The 15633-nt window shown below is 40.8% G+C and overlaps 1 protein-coding gene across 1 annotated transcript in view; it reads left to right on the plus strand.

Annotated features, from left to right (window-relative positions):
• The first annotated feature begins 798 nt into the window (after positions 1–798).
• The window catches only part of LOC126413213 (fatty acyl-CoA hydrolase precursor, medium chain-like), a 174114-nt gene continuing 159279 nt past the window's right edge, over positions 799–15633 (plus strand). Inside the window, exon 1 of the mRNA XM_050083110.1 lies at positions 799–978. Within this exon, the coding sequence (XP_049939067.1) occupies positions 799–978 (180 nt within the window). The remainder of the gene's footprint in view (positions 979–15633) is intronic.

Raw genomic sequence — 15633 nt, forward strand, 5'->3', positions numbered from 1 at the left:
CAATGCAGCCAGCTGGGGGAAATGGACTGAAAACACAAGCACTGATGAAGAGAAGAGGCCGATGCTCTGCCTGGAGTATGGTGGTAGAATGGCACAGAGTGGCAATGAGATGGAGGTGCATGGTGTATCACAAAGATGCCTGTTGGGAAGAAAAACTGGTGCATGAGAGAAAGTAGACGCCTGAGGGCTGTAGTGTGGACCAGAGGAACACAGGCAGCAGGCAGGAAGGAGAATGTGTTGACGATGCGGGCAGGCCAGTGGCCTGTGTAACATGTAGCACAACAGAGAAGCGACTGGAGAGCGCGGAGGGTGGCGCCAGTGCTAGCAGCACATATACTGGCAGTGCTGGAGCAGGTGATAGGGATGCTCAGCATGATATGCAAGGCATGCAGTGTAGGGCAGACCAAGGTCGTCTCTGAGAGGAGGCCTGAAAAAACCAAAAACTGTCAGGGACGTCAGTGAGCAGGGCACCCACGCCACCAAAGGTGGCAAAATGTGGCTAGGCCAAGCCTAGCAATGAAACTTCTATGAGCAAAGCATAGGGGGTGCAGGGAAGTCTGTGAGGGCGCTGGAGAGGGCCGTGAGAAAGGACTGCAGAGGACCAGTGACCAGCAATGTGCAGCACTAGGCAGTGTCCCACCGAAGGAAGGGCGATGTGTGATGCATCAAGAGACAGATCTGGATCTGTGAAAACAGAAGAAGGATGAACCATAGCAGCGGAGGAAGGAGCAAGGCAGTCCAGGGAATGGGATGGTGCTGAGGGTAATGAAAAGCTGGGAGCAGGTCAAATGAAGAGCCATGTCATCCGGGCCAGCAACAGTGCTTGTGGTGGCAGCAGCAACTCGTAAGGGGCGAGTGTACCACGAGTGCAAGACCAGTGGTGCTGCGTCAAATGGAGGCCCCACATCAGGTGGTACAGGAGCAGTTATAGGAACCCCATCAGATGGCGCCAAAATGGATGGTGGACAGAATCGGGAGGTACAAGAGCCATAGCGGGTGGCGTTGAAGAAACAGGCATTGTGTCGTATCAGCCTGTGCTGGGAGGGTGTTGGGATGGATGAGGTTCCATTGGAGCTCTGAGGTGCACAGGAAGTGCCTAGCATGAAGCAGAAGCCGTGCTGTCCCAGCTGTAAGACAGGGGGGCATCACCACTGAGAAGCATTGAATCAAATGAGTGATTTCCTGATTCAAATGAATCAACTGCTGACCCTGCAACTGGAAAATCTGCAGAAATAGAAGTTCTGGTATGGAAGAAGTCATTGGAAAAGAACAATTGAAAAGAGACTAGAAAAATATTTGTCGAACATGTGTGGAATCACACTAACCTGGAGAACGAACTACCCAGATAACCACAGATACTGGAACGAGCTTCCAAAGACAAAAGAAGCTTGAAAAGTTTACCATGATTGCCAACCAAAGTGTCCCATTGTGGGATGGTGCACACAGAAAAGACGACAGTGGCCTGATAGCATTGAACGAAACAATTTTTTTTCTGTGAGAAGAAACAACAAAACATGAACAATAGAAACTGAACCTCTACAAATGAAAAGACAAGATTGCACTGACCTAATAAGAATAAGTGGCACTCACTGAATACAGTTCTATAAAGGTGTAAGAGAAAGCATACAGTCTGTCACCATCAGTTACTCTCCACAGTTGGAATCAGCTGTGCTCACAATCGGTGGTGCACTGGTGTTGTCTTCATTCAGTAGCACTCTATTGAGAACTCATTGTTTACTCAGAACTACACTCAGAGGTAGACTTGGCAGCTCACTATGGAGAGCTTGCAGATGGCAGTTCTATGAAGGTCACCTGGCATAGAGATACCAGGAAGTGTCTGGTGTCACATGGCTTCGTGGATGCAAAATAGTGCCAGCTGTGTCCAGTGATCATGGCACCCTCATTCCTGCAGCAGATGGTTCATTGAAGTTGAACAGAATCAGCTAGTGGGACAGCAACCCACAGGGAAATGCTATGTGATAGGTCATCAGACAGCAGCTGTACACGGCAGAATTAGGAAGGATTTGCTAGCTGTGTACATTGTCTTACCTTACCATGTTTATGTTCGTGTCTGTAAACAAATACAGTGCTATGCCATAGCGTCAACGTCTTCCTCGACAGGCGGTTCGACACCTGAGGCAGAGGTAGTAGCGGATAAAGTATGTTCAGATGCTTTGTATGTCGTTAACAATTCCTATCAGGTCACATGAAGTTGAATGAAACCCCAAACAGCTGGTCTATTAACACGATCGGTTTCGATGCATAAAAGCAACACCTTCAGGTGTAAGTGGTGTCATAAATTAGCACATGGAGACACCCCAATGTTCGTAGTCAGAGAATCCAACCCCATGAAGAGCGGAAGTGCTCAACGAATAAAAATCGGCGAAATATTGGGGCAAATAGTGCAGGGGATGCGGCAACTGTAGTCAGTGGTCATAAGGGTAAAACACTAATGGGTTCTCTGATTACGAACGTTGGGAGCATCTCCATGTGATAATTTATGTGACACTACTTACAACCGAATACGCTGCTTTAATGCAGCGAAACCGACTGAGTCAATAAACCATCAGTTAACAGCTGTCTGCGGTTTCATTCAGTTTCAAGTCACCATGAATTTCAACGGCTGTGCCTGCCCATGTTACAAAGTTGTAACTTCCTACCTGTGTCAGCCCTTCTGTTGGTAGTACATATGGAAGATGGTCTATTTCCAGATGAGTTGAAAACTGCCCGAGTTGTGCCTATTTTCAAAAAAGGAAACAGGAATTTAGTAGAAAACTTTCGACCCATTTCTGTTCTTCCAATAATATCCAAAATCTTTGAGAAAGTAATATACATAAGAATCTGGAACTTCCTGGTATGCAAAAAAGTGATTTCTAAGGGGCAGTATGGGTTTGTCAAGGGGTCATCCACCATTACAGCAGCATCCAACTTAATCAAAGGTGTCACTCAAGCAATAGATAATAAAGAACATGTATGTGGCATCTTTCTAGACTTACAAAAAGCATTTGACTGTGTTGATATGACCATATTGCTGGACAAACTGTGGAACTATGGCATTCGAGGCACAGCCCATAATCTGATGAGGTCCTACTTGACAAATAGGAAGCAGTCTGTGTCTATTAGCACTACAGAGGGAACATACAAATCAAACACCACTGACATAAATTTTGGTATCCCACAGGGGTCAATATTAGGACCACTTCTTTTTATTATCTATGTAAATGATATTCAGTCCATAACAAACCATGCAACAGCTATCTTATATGCAGATGATACCACGTTAATATGCAGCAATCCAAGCTATTCACAGCTCGAAGTGGAATCCAATATTGCAGCAGGCTTAATTCTGCAGTATTTTAATGAAAACAAACTAAAATTAAACACAAATAAATCTGTCTATATTGAATTTGATCTTGGGAGGCAAAAACTCATGAAAACCAAATCTTAATGGGTGACGAATACATTAAAAAACAATACTCGACCAAATTTCTTGACCTGACACTAGATGCAGAGTTAAACTGGTCTGATCATGTGAATGATATTTGCAAAAAGCTGTGTACTACCATATATGTCCTAAGAAAACTGATACCTTTTTGCAACATCACCACTCTGAGGCAAATATATTTTGCACTATTTGAATGCCATCTAAGTTATGGGATAGAGGTATGGGGATCCAGCAGTAAACGTAATATGAAAAGTGTACTTACCTTACAAAAGAAGGCACTTAGAATTATGGGAAAGAAATGTGCCAGGGAGTCCTGCAGAAATTTGTTTAAAGAATTTAAAATACTAACTGTTCATAGCCTGTATGTGCTGAAGATAATAATTATGGCAGTAAACAGTAACAAAATACTTAATAAAGAAATACACGATCACAACACTAGAGGTAGCGAGAGACCCCACATCATCTCTCATGGAACAACACTTTATGAGAAAAGCCCTCACTATGCAGGCATGAAACTACTGAATTGCTTCCATCCTAATATCTCCAAATTGCCCATTACAAAACTAAAAATGAAATTAAAATTATGGCTCCTAAACAATCCTGTATATTCAATAGATGAGTTTCTAGATTTAATACACTCGTATGATGGAAGACCATCTATCTAAAAATATATGTAATCTCAGGTCTAAGACTGTGTCACAAACTGTAAATATTTGAATGTCAGATATGAATACTGTGTTACAAACTGTAGATTCCTTAATGTAAGTATGGCAATAACAATTTTTTTTATGTATAGTCCATATATGTAACTCTGTTCTCTCAACTAAATTTAGAAAAAGTTGTGTAGATAAAAGTGCCAGCCAATAATATGTAACCCTAGTAAGTAAGGCTCTGACTTATCCGGAAGACTGGAACAAAAAAAAACTTTTTTTGTAATCAGTTGATGTTGGATAAAAATAAAATAAATAAACAAATATTGTGGCAACATTGTTTCTTCCTTATGATTCCTGCTCAAATCGACAAATGCGAAGTCATCATTTCAGATTTCATTTTAATTCTTACTTTAGTTTTAATAATAAACAACCTGTTTATGAATCAGTCTAAAACAATGAATGTAGTATTTCAGACCAAGCATAGTGAAAACTATAATATAAATGTTAATATAAATGGAAAGACTATTAAAGAAGTAACCAGCACAAATTTTCTAGGAACTATGATAGACAAACATTTGGCATGGGGGGAGCACATAGATGCACTGTGTAAAAAGATAAACAAACAGATCTTCACCATGCATAAAACAGCTAAGACTGTGGATGATAAAGTCCTCAGATCAATGTATTACGGACTTGTCTTCCCACATTTGTCTTATTCAGTTCATATATGGGGAAGTGCACAAGCTTGCTACTTAAAAAGAATATTCACAATTCAGAAAAGGGCAGTGAGATGCATTGCAAAAATACCACCAAGACAGACCTGTAGACAAGCTTTTGTACACTGTAATATTATGACAGTATATTCATTGTACATATACCAAAGCATAATGGCGGTAAGGTTAAGCGATAAACACCTCCTAAATAAAGATGTGCACAAACACGGTACAAGAGGAAATGAAAATTACTACATAATAAACAGAAATCTAAAATTGTCTATGACTGCCCCTGAAGAAGCAGGCAAAAGGTTTTTTAATAAACTCCCCAAAATCATTAAAAAAGAAACAGACCTAAAATGTTTTAAAAATCATTTGAAACTATATCTCACAGAGAAATGTATATACAGTTTGAGTGAATACTAAGATGGCGTTTAAAAATGTTATATCATTATTGAAATGTACCTTTAAAAATTATCATTTCTGTATGTTGTTTGGATTTGTGTGTATATATAATGTGAAACATGTAATACCTTTGTGTGCTTATGGACTATTTATGTTTAATTATTTGTTTCATTTATATATAATGAAATCAAGTTTGATGTTAATACCCTATTGTATGACACACCCAATACTCTCAGCTGGATTTTCAGCTGGAGTCCATGGGCAAAGAACAAATAAATAAATAAATGTTCATATGGCTAACCATGAACCATGGACCTTGCCGTTGGTGGGGAGGCTTGCGTGCCTCAGCGATACAGATAGCCGTACCGTAGGTGCACCCACAACGGAGGGGTATCTGTTGAGAGGCCAGACAAACGTGTGGTTCCTGAAGAGGGGCAGCAGTCTTTTCAGCAGTTGCAAGGGCAACAGTCTGGATGATTGACTGATCTGGCCTTGTAACAATAACCAAAACGGCTTTGCTGTGCTGGTACTGCGAACGGCTGAAAGCAAGGGGAAACTACAGCCATAATTTTTCCCAAGGGCATGCAGCTTTACTGTATGATTAAATGATGATGGCGTCCTCTTGGGTAAAATATTCCGGAGGTAAAATAGTACCCCATTCGGATCTCCGGGCGGGAACTACTCAAGAGGATGTCGTTATCAGGAGAAAGAAAACTGGCGTTCTACGGATCGGAGCGTGGAATGTCAGATCCCTTAATCGGGCAGGTAGGTTAGAAAATTTAAAAAGGGAAATGGATAGGTTAAAGTTAGATATAGTGGCAATTAGTGAAGATCGGTGGCAGGAGGAACAAGACTTCTGGTCAGGTGACTACAGGGTTATAAACACAAAATCAAATAAGGGTAATGCAGGAGTAGGTATAATAATGAATAGGAAAATAGGAATGCGGGTAAGCTACTACAAACAGCATAGTGAACGCATTATTGTGGCCAAGATAGATACGAAGCCCACACCTACTACAGTAGTACAAGTTTATATGCCAACTAGCTCTGCAGATGATGAAGAAATTGAAGAAATGTATGATGAAATAAAAGAAATTATTCAGGTAGTGAAGGGAGACGAAAATTTAATAGTCATGGGTGACTGGAATTCGAGTGTAGGAAAAGGGAGAGAAGGAAACATAGTAGGTGAATATGGATTGGGGCTAAGAAATGAAAGAGGAAGCCGCCTGGTAGAATTTTGCACAGAGCACAACATAATCATAGCTAACACTTGGTTTAAGAATCATGAAAGAAGGTTGTATACATGGAAGAACCCTGGAGATACTAAAAGGTATCAGATAGATTATATAATGGTAAGACAGAGATTTAGGAACCAGGTTTTAAATTGTAAGACATTTCCAGGGGCAAATGTGGACTCTGACCACAATCTATTGGTTATGACCTGTAGATTAAAACTGAAGAAACTGAAAAAGGTGGGAATTTAAGGAGATGGGACCTGGATAAACTGAAAGAACCAGAGGTTGTAGAGAGTTTCAGGGAGAGTATAAGGGAACAATTGACAGGAATGGGGGAAAGAAATACAGTAGAAGAAGAATGGGTGGCTTTGAGGGATGAAGTAGCGAAGGCAGCAGAGGATCAAGTAGGTAAAAAGACGAGGGCTAGTAGAAATCCTTGGGTAACAGAAGAAATATTGAATTTAATTGATGAAAGGAGAAAATATAAAAATGCAGTAAATGAAGCAGGCAAAAAGGAATACAAACATCTCAAAAATGAGATCGACAGGAAGTGCAAAATGGCTAAGCAGGGATGGCTAGAGGACAAATGTAAGTATGTAGAGGCCTATCTCACTAGGGGTAAGATAGATACTGCCTACAGGAAAATTAAAGACACCTTTGGAGATAAGAGAACGACTTGTATGAATATCAAGAGCTCAGATGGAAACCCAGTTCTAAGCAAAGAAGGGAAAGCAGAAAGGTGGAAGGAGTATATAGAGGGTCTATACAAGGGCGATGTACTTGAGGACAATATTATGGAAATGGAAGAGGATGTAGATGAAGATGATATGGGAGATATGGTACTGCGTGAAGAGTTTGACAGAGCACTGAAAGACCTGAGTCGAAACAAGGCCCCCGGAGTAGACAACATTCCATTGGAACTACTGATGGCCTTGGGAGAGCCAGTCCTGACAAAACTCTACCATCTGGTGAGCAAGATGTATGAAACAGGCGAAATACCCTCAGACTTCAAGAAGAATATAATAATTCCAATCCCAAAGAAAGCAGGTGTTGACAGATGTGAAAATTACCGAACTATCAGTTTAATAAGTCACAGCTGCAAAATACTAACACGAATTCTTTACAAACGAATGGAAAAACTAGTAGAAGCCAACCTCGGGGAAGATCAGTTTGGATTCCGTAGAAACACTGGAACACATGAGGCGAAACTGGCCTTACGACTTATCTTAGAAGAAAGATTAAGGAAAGGCAAACCTACGTTTCTAGCATTTGTAGACTTAGAGAAAGCTTTTGACAATGTTGACTGGAATACTCTCTTTCAAATTCTAAAGGTGGCAGGGGTAAAGTACAGGGAGCGAAAGGCTATTTACAATTCGTACAGAAACCAGATGGCAGTTATAAGAGTCGAGGGACATGAAAGGGAAGCAGTGGTTGGGAAGGGAGTGAGACAGGGTTGTAGCCTCTCCCCGATGTTGTTCAATCTGTATATTGAGCAAGCAGTAAAGGAAACAAAAGAAAAATTTGGAGTAGGTATTAAAATTCATGGAGAAGAAATAAAAACTTTGAGGTTCGCCGATGACATTGTAATTCTGTCAGAGACAGCAAAGGACTTGGAAGAGCAGTTGAATGGAATGGACAGTGTCTTGAAAGGAGGATATAAGATGAACATCAACAAAAGCAAAACAAGGATAATGGAGTGTAGTCGAATTGAGTCGGGTGATGCTGAGGGAGTTAGATTGGGAAATGAGACACTTGAAGTAGTAAAGGAGTTTTGCTATTTGGGGAGCAAAATAACTCATGATGGTCGAAGTAGAGAGGATATAAAATGTAGACTGGCAATGGCAAGGAAAGCGTTTCTGAAGAAGAGAAATATGTTAACATCGAGTATAGATTTAAGTGTCAGGAAGTCATTTCTGAAAGTATTTGTATGGAGTGTAGCCATGTATGGAAGTGAAACATGGACAATAAACAGTTTGGACAAGAAGAGAATAGAAGCTTTCGAAATGTGGTGCTACAGAAGAATGCTGAAGATTAGATGGGTAGATCACATAACTAATGAGGAAGTATTGAATAGGATTGGGGTGAAGTTTGTGGTACAACTTGACCAGAAGGAGGGATCGATTGGTTGGACATGTTCTGAGGCATCAAGGGATCACCAATTTAGTATTGGAGTGCAGCGTGGAGGGTAAAAATCGTAGAGGGAGACCAAGAGATGAATACACTAAGCAGATTCAGAAGGATGTAGGTTGCAGTAGGTACTGGGAGATGAAGCACGTTGCACAGGATAGAGTAGCATGGAGTGCTGCATCAAACCAGTCTCAGGACTGAAGACCACAACAACAACATGGCTAAAAAGGCTTTCCACTTCCACATTCGACCATGGTAACATTAGTCGTAACACCGCAAAAGTTGTCAGTCCGTGAAATGGGTTGGCGTCATTTGCATCTCTCTGTGTTGAAGCACTTCACTCCAGATATTAACAGCGTCTGTTTCGGACCATTTGACAAGAGCTGAATTTTATCATTGAAAATCAGTTTTTGTTATTGTGCCAGGATCAATATTACACGAGTCAAGGAGAGGACTCTATGACTCTTTAATGACACGAAGACCTTTGGACACTGAAATAAGTGAAATTCCCCTCAAAATTTCATTTTTGTCTGGAAGTCGTTGCAGCAACTGAATTATTAATTGGTACACAAACTGAATGCATCTCAGACGTACAACATGTTCTTGTTCTGGGTATAATTAAGATTTTCTCAATTCATTATTCTTATTTTCGAACTAATATCCTAGATATGTTTTGGGATCAAGTGGTTTGCAAAGTTTAAATTTAATTTCCTTTGCATAGGACATGAAGTGACAAACCTTTTTTATTAATGATTCTGTCAGCACAACGTGGTTATTTCACAGCTTACACGGATCCTCTGTGTTGTGTTCAAAAATGTTATTAACCAGATGCAAATCTGAAAGAATCATCTTGGAAAATATTTAAATACACCTTACTGGATTCATCAGCAAACACTGAATAAAACATTTCTACAGTGAAACAGTTGTCTTTGATTCTCGTTATTTCTATGTGTGTTCTAAGCTCTAACCGCTGGTCTGTAGTTCTTGTTACCGCAGGCTTTATGGACAACCATCGCGTATGACGTGCGCGTGGAATTTTAAGGGGTTCTGCTCCTTTGAAAGTTTTACACACATATTATTCAACTGTTGGTGAGTTGAAGAATTCAAAAACCAACTAAGAAGTCCAGATTTCCGAGCAAAGAAGAAGTCTAGATTTCCTGGAGCGTCTCACTTGCAGCAGAAGAAGCAAGTTGAACTTAATGGCTTACACACTTTATAACAATCAAATCCAGAATTACATTTTTCAAAATTTGATTGAGACCATTGTGAACACCAACAACTATATTCGTATTGTCTGTGCCTATACGCTGCTGCTTGTTAAGATCTAATTTCAATTCTTGAGGCATGTCTTTAATTGCTGTTACACTAGACTGTGTATTATAATGTTCGAGATCGGTTTGATTTTAAAAACGTTGAAATGATCGCAATGGATGCAGCACTGTAATATATTATTGTTATTCCTAAAAATTTGGTCACGATAACGTCTGTTGATTCAATAATTATAATGATATACATGCTGTCACCGATATCTTGCCGCAGATTTTCCGCAAAATATCGCCTTATTACATGTTTTATAGCTGCATTACGTTTTGTTCTTCGTATTTAAAGTTTTCTGGCAATATTACTGCCTGTGAATTTACTCTTGCACAAATCACTTAAGCGATGACATGACATGATCGGACAGTGGGTGGAAACAAACAATGCACGGGACAGAGTTGCCAACTCTAAAAAACCCGAGTCGCTAGATTCAATATCAAAAGTCGCTAGAAAGTCGCAAAACTGATTTTACTATGGGTGTACTGAAAATTTTGTGCTGTGAATGGTGCAATAAGCCAGTGTGTGTGTGTGTGGGGGGGGGGGGGGGGGGGTAATAAAATATTAATAAAAATTGTCTCATACGTAATTGCTATATTGTCTTAATTAAATGACGCATCGCTTGCAACAACATACGTATAAAATACACTAACGTTTAATTAAACATGCTACCATAATTGACGCAATTCATAAATTGTTGTTTCAATCACAGTAGTCAAATATACTAGAAATATACAACTATATTTGTAATAAAAGAAAGCAAGAACTCAAATTAGGTTACAAAATATATACATACCGGTACGTGAGCTATTCATCGTCGTCACTCAGAAGATCGAATAACTCTTCTGTTTCATGCTCTAACAGAACTGTAGTTGATGTAGAGGGTTGAACGTCGCTCAAAAGGTGATGTTGCAGTTCGACTGGTTTTGTCGCAAAAGAGTAACTTTTCTTCGTTCCAATAAGCTCCAATACATCTGACGGTATGTCAAAAGATGCACAATCCTTATTTTGTTTCTTCAGCTGGTCTCTCAATATGATCAAAGCATTAGTTGTCTTTAACGATAATCGGTTACGTTGTTTAGTTTTTATAATGTTCATAGAACTGAATATTCTTTCCACTTCTGCGTTTGAATGCGGTAGGCATAGAACAATCATTGCTAGCTGTGAAATCAAAGAAAAAGGATTCTCTCCTGCAGCATTTTTATACTGCAAAACCTCACTCCAAAATCGAACAGTGTTAGTAGTGTTATTCCACCTAACGAAGTTGATATTATGCCATTCTTGCAGCACACCGTCTATTAAATCGCCACTAAAACCCAATTCTTTGGCTACATCTTCTACAGCATTATTTTTATTCACTTTTAGCGTTTCTTCAACATTCAGCATTGACATTTTTTTCAGGATCGTAACGTTACTTGGCAGTCTTTGTTGAATTTCTTTTATGAGTTTCAGACTAAACTGAATGCATCTCTTCTGCAAATAAACTTTATTTTCTTCAGACAAACTTGACTCAGACAATTTCTGTTCAAACATAAAACCAAGGTTCGGATTTGCGTACATACATTCATTTGGAACTGGTGTTGTCAACAAATCAACAGTTGGAAAAACTATGTTTTGTCCGAGTGACTGCATGAGAAATACAATTGTATCTAGTAATTTAGTGGGGTCATTGTCTTCTCCTTCAAAAGCGTTTATTGCTATTTTTACATCTTTTAAAACATGTTTAAGGTAAAACATGTAAAGATGATTTGAGTCGTCACAATACATCTTGTACAAAAGATCGACAGTGTAACAATTGTCTTGAACCATGGCAAGTGAAAAATGTAGCTTTAGTTCTTCCCACTGCTCCAGAATTGTTCGTATTGCTGGTTCAATTGAAAGCCAACGTGTTGCACAGGCCTTCAAATTTTTTAGTGGCTGTTTCCAACAATTTATTGTCTCATAAACCTTTTTATGTTCCTCTTGTCTTTTGGGTGCATGGAGAACCAATTGTAGGTTTTCCGTACAAGAAACTATGTTTCTAGGTATGGTATTCACTGAGGCGTGCGAAACAGCAAGCTGAAGAGAGTGACAAATGCAACGGATCAATACCAAATGCTTCAAACCATATTCTCTCCTGAGTTGTTCGAAAAGCCCATTGTTTATTCCAACCATTGCAGAAGCATTATCTGTGCCAATTCCTGCCATATTAGCGATTGGAAGTTTGAGATCTTTCAAAGAATTCACAAGAACAGCAGCCAGATTTCTTGCATGTGCAGTTTCTACTACAGCGAGTTTGGAAATGCTGATCTGATGGTTTGGTTGTTTACACTACAGTTCCCTATAACGATACCTAGCATTTTACACTCCTGGAAATGGAAAAAAGAACACATTGACACCGGTGTGTCAGACCCACCATACTTGCTCCGGACACTGCGAGAGGGCTGTACAAGCAATGATCACACGCACGGCACAGCGGACACACCAGGAACCGCGGTGTTGGCCGTCGAATGGCGCTAGCTGCGCAGCATTTGTGCACCGCCGCCGTCAGTGTCAGCCAGTTTGCCGTGGCATACGGAGCTCCATCGCAGTCTTTAACACTGGTAGCATGCCGCGACAGCGTGGACGTGAACCGTATGTGCAGTTGACGGACTTTGAGCGAGGGCGTATATTGGGCATGCGGGAGGCCGGGTGGACGTACCGCCGAATTGCTCAACACGTGGGGCGTGAGGTCTCCACAGTACATCGATGTTGTCGCCAGTGGTCGGCGGAATGTGCACGTGCCCGTCGACCTGGGACCGGACCGCAGCGACGCACGGATGCACGCCAAGACCGTAGGATCCTATGCAGTGCCGTAGGGGACCGCACCGCCACTTCCCAGCAAATTAGGGACACTGTTGCTCCTGGGGTATCGGCGAGGACCATTCGCAACCGTCTCCATGAAGCTGGGCTACGGTCCCGCACACCGTTAGGCCGTCTTCCGCTCACGCCCCAACATCGTGCAGCCCGCCTCCAGTGGTGTCGCGACAGGCGTGAATGGAGGGACGAATGGAGACGTGTCGTCTTCAGCGATGAGAGTCGCTTCTGCCTTGGTGCCAATGATGGTCGTATGCGTGTTTGGCGCCGTGCAGGTGAGCGCCACAATCAGGACTGCATACGACCGAGGCACACAGGGCCAACACCCGGCATCATGGTGTGGGGAGCGATCTCCTACACTGGCCGTACACCACTGGTGATCGTCGAGGGGACACTGAATAGTGCACGGTACATCCAAACCGTCATCGAACCCATCGTTCTACCATTCCTAGACCGGCAAGGGAACTTGCTGTTCCAACAGGACAATGCACGTCCGCATGTATCCCGTGCTACCCAACGTGCTCTAGAAGGTGTAAGTCAACTACCCTGGCCAGCAAGATCTCCGGATCTGTCCCCCATTGAGCATGTTTGGGACTGGATGAAGCGTCGTCTCACGCGGTCTGCACGTCCAGCACGAACGCTGGTCCAACTGAGGCGCCAGGTGGAAATGGCATGGCAAGCTGTTCCACAGGACTACATCCAGCATCTCTACGATCGTCTCCATGGGAGAATAGCAGCCTGCATTGCTGCGAAAGGTGGATATACACTGTACTAGTGCCGACATTGTGCATGCTCTGTTGCCTGTGTCTATGTGCCTGTGGTGTTGTCAGTGTGATCATGTGATGTATCTGACCCCAGGAATGTGTCAATAAAGTTTCCCCTTCCTGGGACAATGAATTCACGGTGTTCTTATTTCAATTTCCAGGAGTGTAGATATTGATACATTGTGGATTCATCCATTGGTACACTGTATTTTTGGTTACCTATATTTTCAACCAATGATTGTGTAAAATATGGAGCCAAAACTTCAGTTATAATGTCAGTGCACTTTGTACGATGTAATTGCATGTTTTTAGCGCCCTCATCACCGGAAAACTCCTTCTTGCACAGTATTCCTAAATGATCTACAGCTAAAATAGAACAATGTGCAGCAATAAGTACAGAAAGGGTGCCTTCTGCTCTGCTTGCTATTCTAACTGTAGTTTTCGGAACAATTTTCACAGGTAAGGTGGTTTGTGTTTTTTGTTTATGCTTAATAGTTTTCGAATGCTTTCTAATATCACACAATTTAGCATAAAACTCTGTTGCACATACTTGACATCTTGCCTTGGATAAGTCTCCAACGACTGGTTTCAGCCACCCATTGAGTTCAGGTTCTGCTTCCCACGCATCCCGATATTTTTGAGCGTACTGCTTCTTCTTCTGCGGTAAATCCATTATGTAAGCCACCACAATATATGTTACACCAATTTATAATCACTGAAAATACATTAAAACTCTGGCGAACTAGACGTCATTTAACAATCTACTCACTCGGTAACTCGATATCAGTCCTGTTGTTCATTGTTTAAAACGTAATAATGTCCGAGATACCCGGACGAATTGTTCTTGCATTACCCCTGTGCATGTGGTGATAATTTGACTGCGAGTTAACATTTCGAAAAATTAGAGGTTGCTGGACAGAAATGTATTTTATTATACTTAATATTACGTATGTTTTTTGACAATTCGAAAAATAAAGGGAGTTCAAAAGTTGAAGAATTATAGATCGATACGCTATCGATGATAACAGGCTAGTAGATAATGAATGATGAATTGCTCTATAGTCAAGGTTTTCTTACCCTGTAGGCAATTCCCACATTCAGGTTTACTAAATGCTGAACAATGCCACATGATCTGCTAAGAACTTAATTTAACTTAGTAAATCTAGAACAAAGTCAGTGCAGTACCCATTCTATGGTTAAAATCTTAGTTTTGTTAATGAAAATACTGGCCCAAAATAGTTTTGATTTATACTTCAAAAGTCGTCAGTACTCCAAAAGTCGCCAGATAAGTCGCTAAATAATTTTTGTCGCTAAAAAGTTCTTTTTTGTCGCTAAGACGAAGGCAAAAGTCGCCATTTCTAGCGACAAAGTCGCTAAATTGGCAACACTGGCAAGGGAACCTTCAGCTTGATTCACAGCTGAATACTATTTCACAGTTCTGAAACGTATTTTTGTTTGCTGACAATGGTGCTGTGTTTTTTTGTTTTACGTGACTGTGGCTTATTATTGCGGCAGAACACGTTAACAAAATATTACAGTAAAATTTACAATATGCTTTTGTGTCATGCTCTTGAATTCTTTCTACCCAGTCTGCAAATTTACTATCGCGTAGAGATTCAGGACTAAATTTCTGGGTACACTGTCCCTTTACTTCACATATGTTTAGCTCCAGAACAATAGCAAGTGATTTAATAAACGTCACATTACCACCGGCACTACAGATATGCACTGTGCATGCAATTGCAGATGTATTAATACTAGAGTGCATAACAAAACGGATGCATAACAATACGGAAACCAAATAACAGGGAAACGAAGACGAAATACCGTGTATTATAAATGTTTAGGTGATATAATTTGAAGAGTTACTAGACGTTAGCAAATTAAATAGTGCTGTTTGCTGTATCTAGAATGGATCATGCGATTTTAAAAAATAATTTTACCATAAACTATACAAATCTTTTTAAAATCCCCCATAATTCACAGCAGCCAGTAGATGCAAAATCTGCACACTGGACAGGTACTCAAAACCACCACATTTAGTGGGAAAAATCACTAACTTCGCAATACTAATCCAGAGTCCAGTCCACAGCCACCTACACCACACCGACAGAAAGATCAACGAACTCAACCCAATAAAAA

The sequence above is a fragment of the Schistocerca serialis genome, chromosome 7 (genome assembly GCF_023864345.2).
Source record: "Schistocerca serialis cubense isolate TAMUIC-IGC-003099 chromosome 7, iqSchSeri2.2, whole genome shotgun sequence".
NCBI lineage: Eukaryota > Metazoa > Arthropoda > Insecta > Orthoptera > Acrididae > Schistocerca > Schistocerca serialis.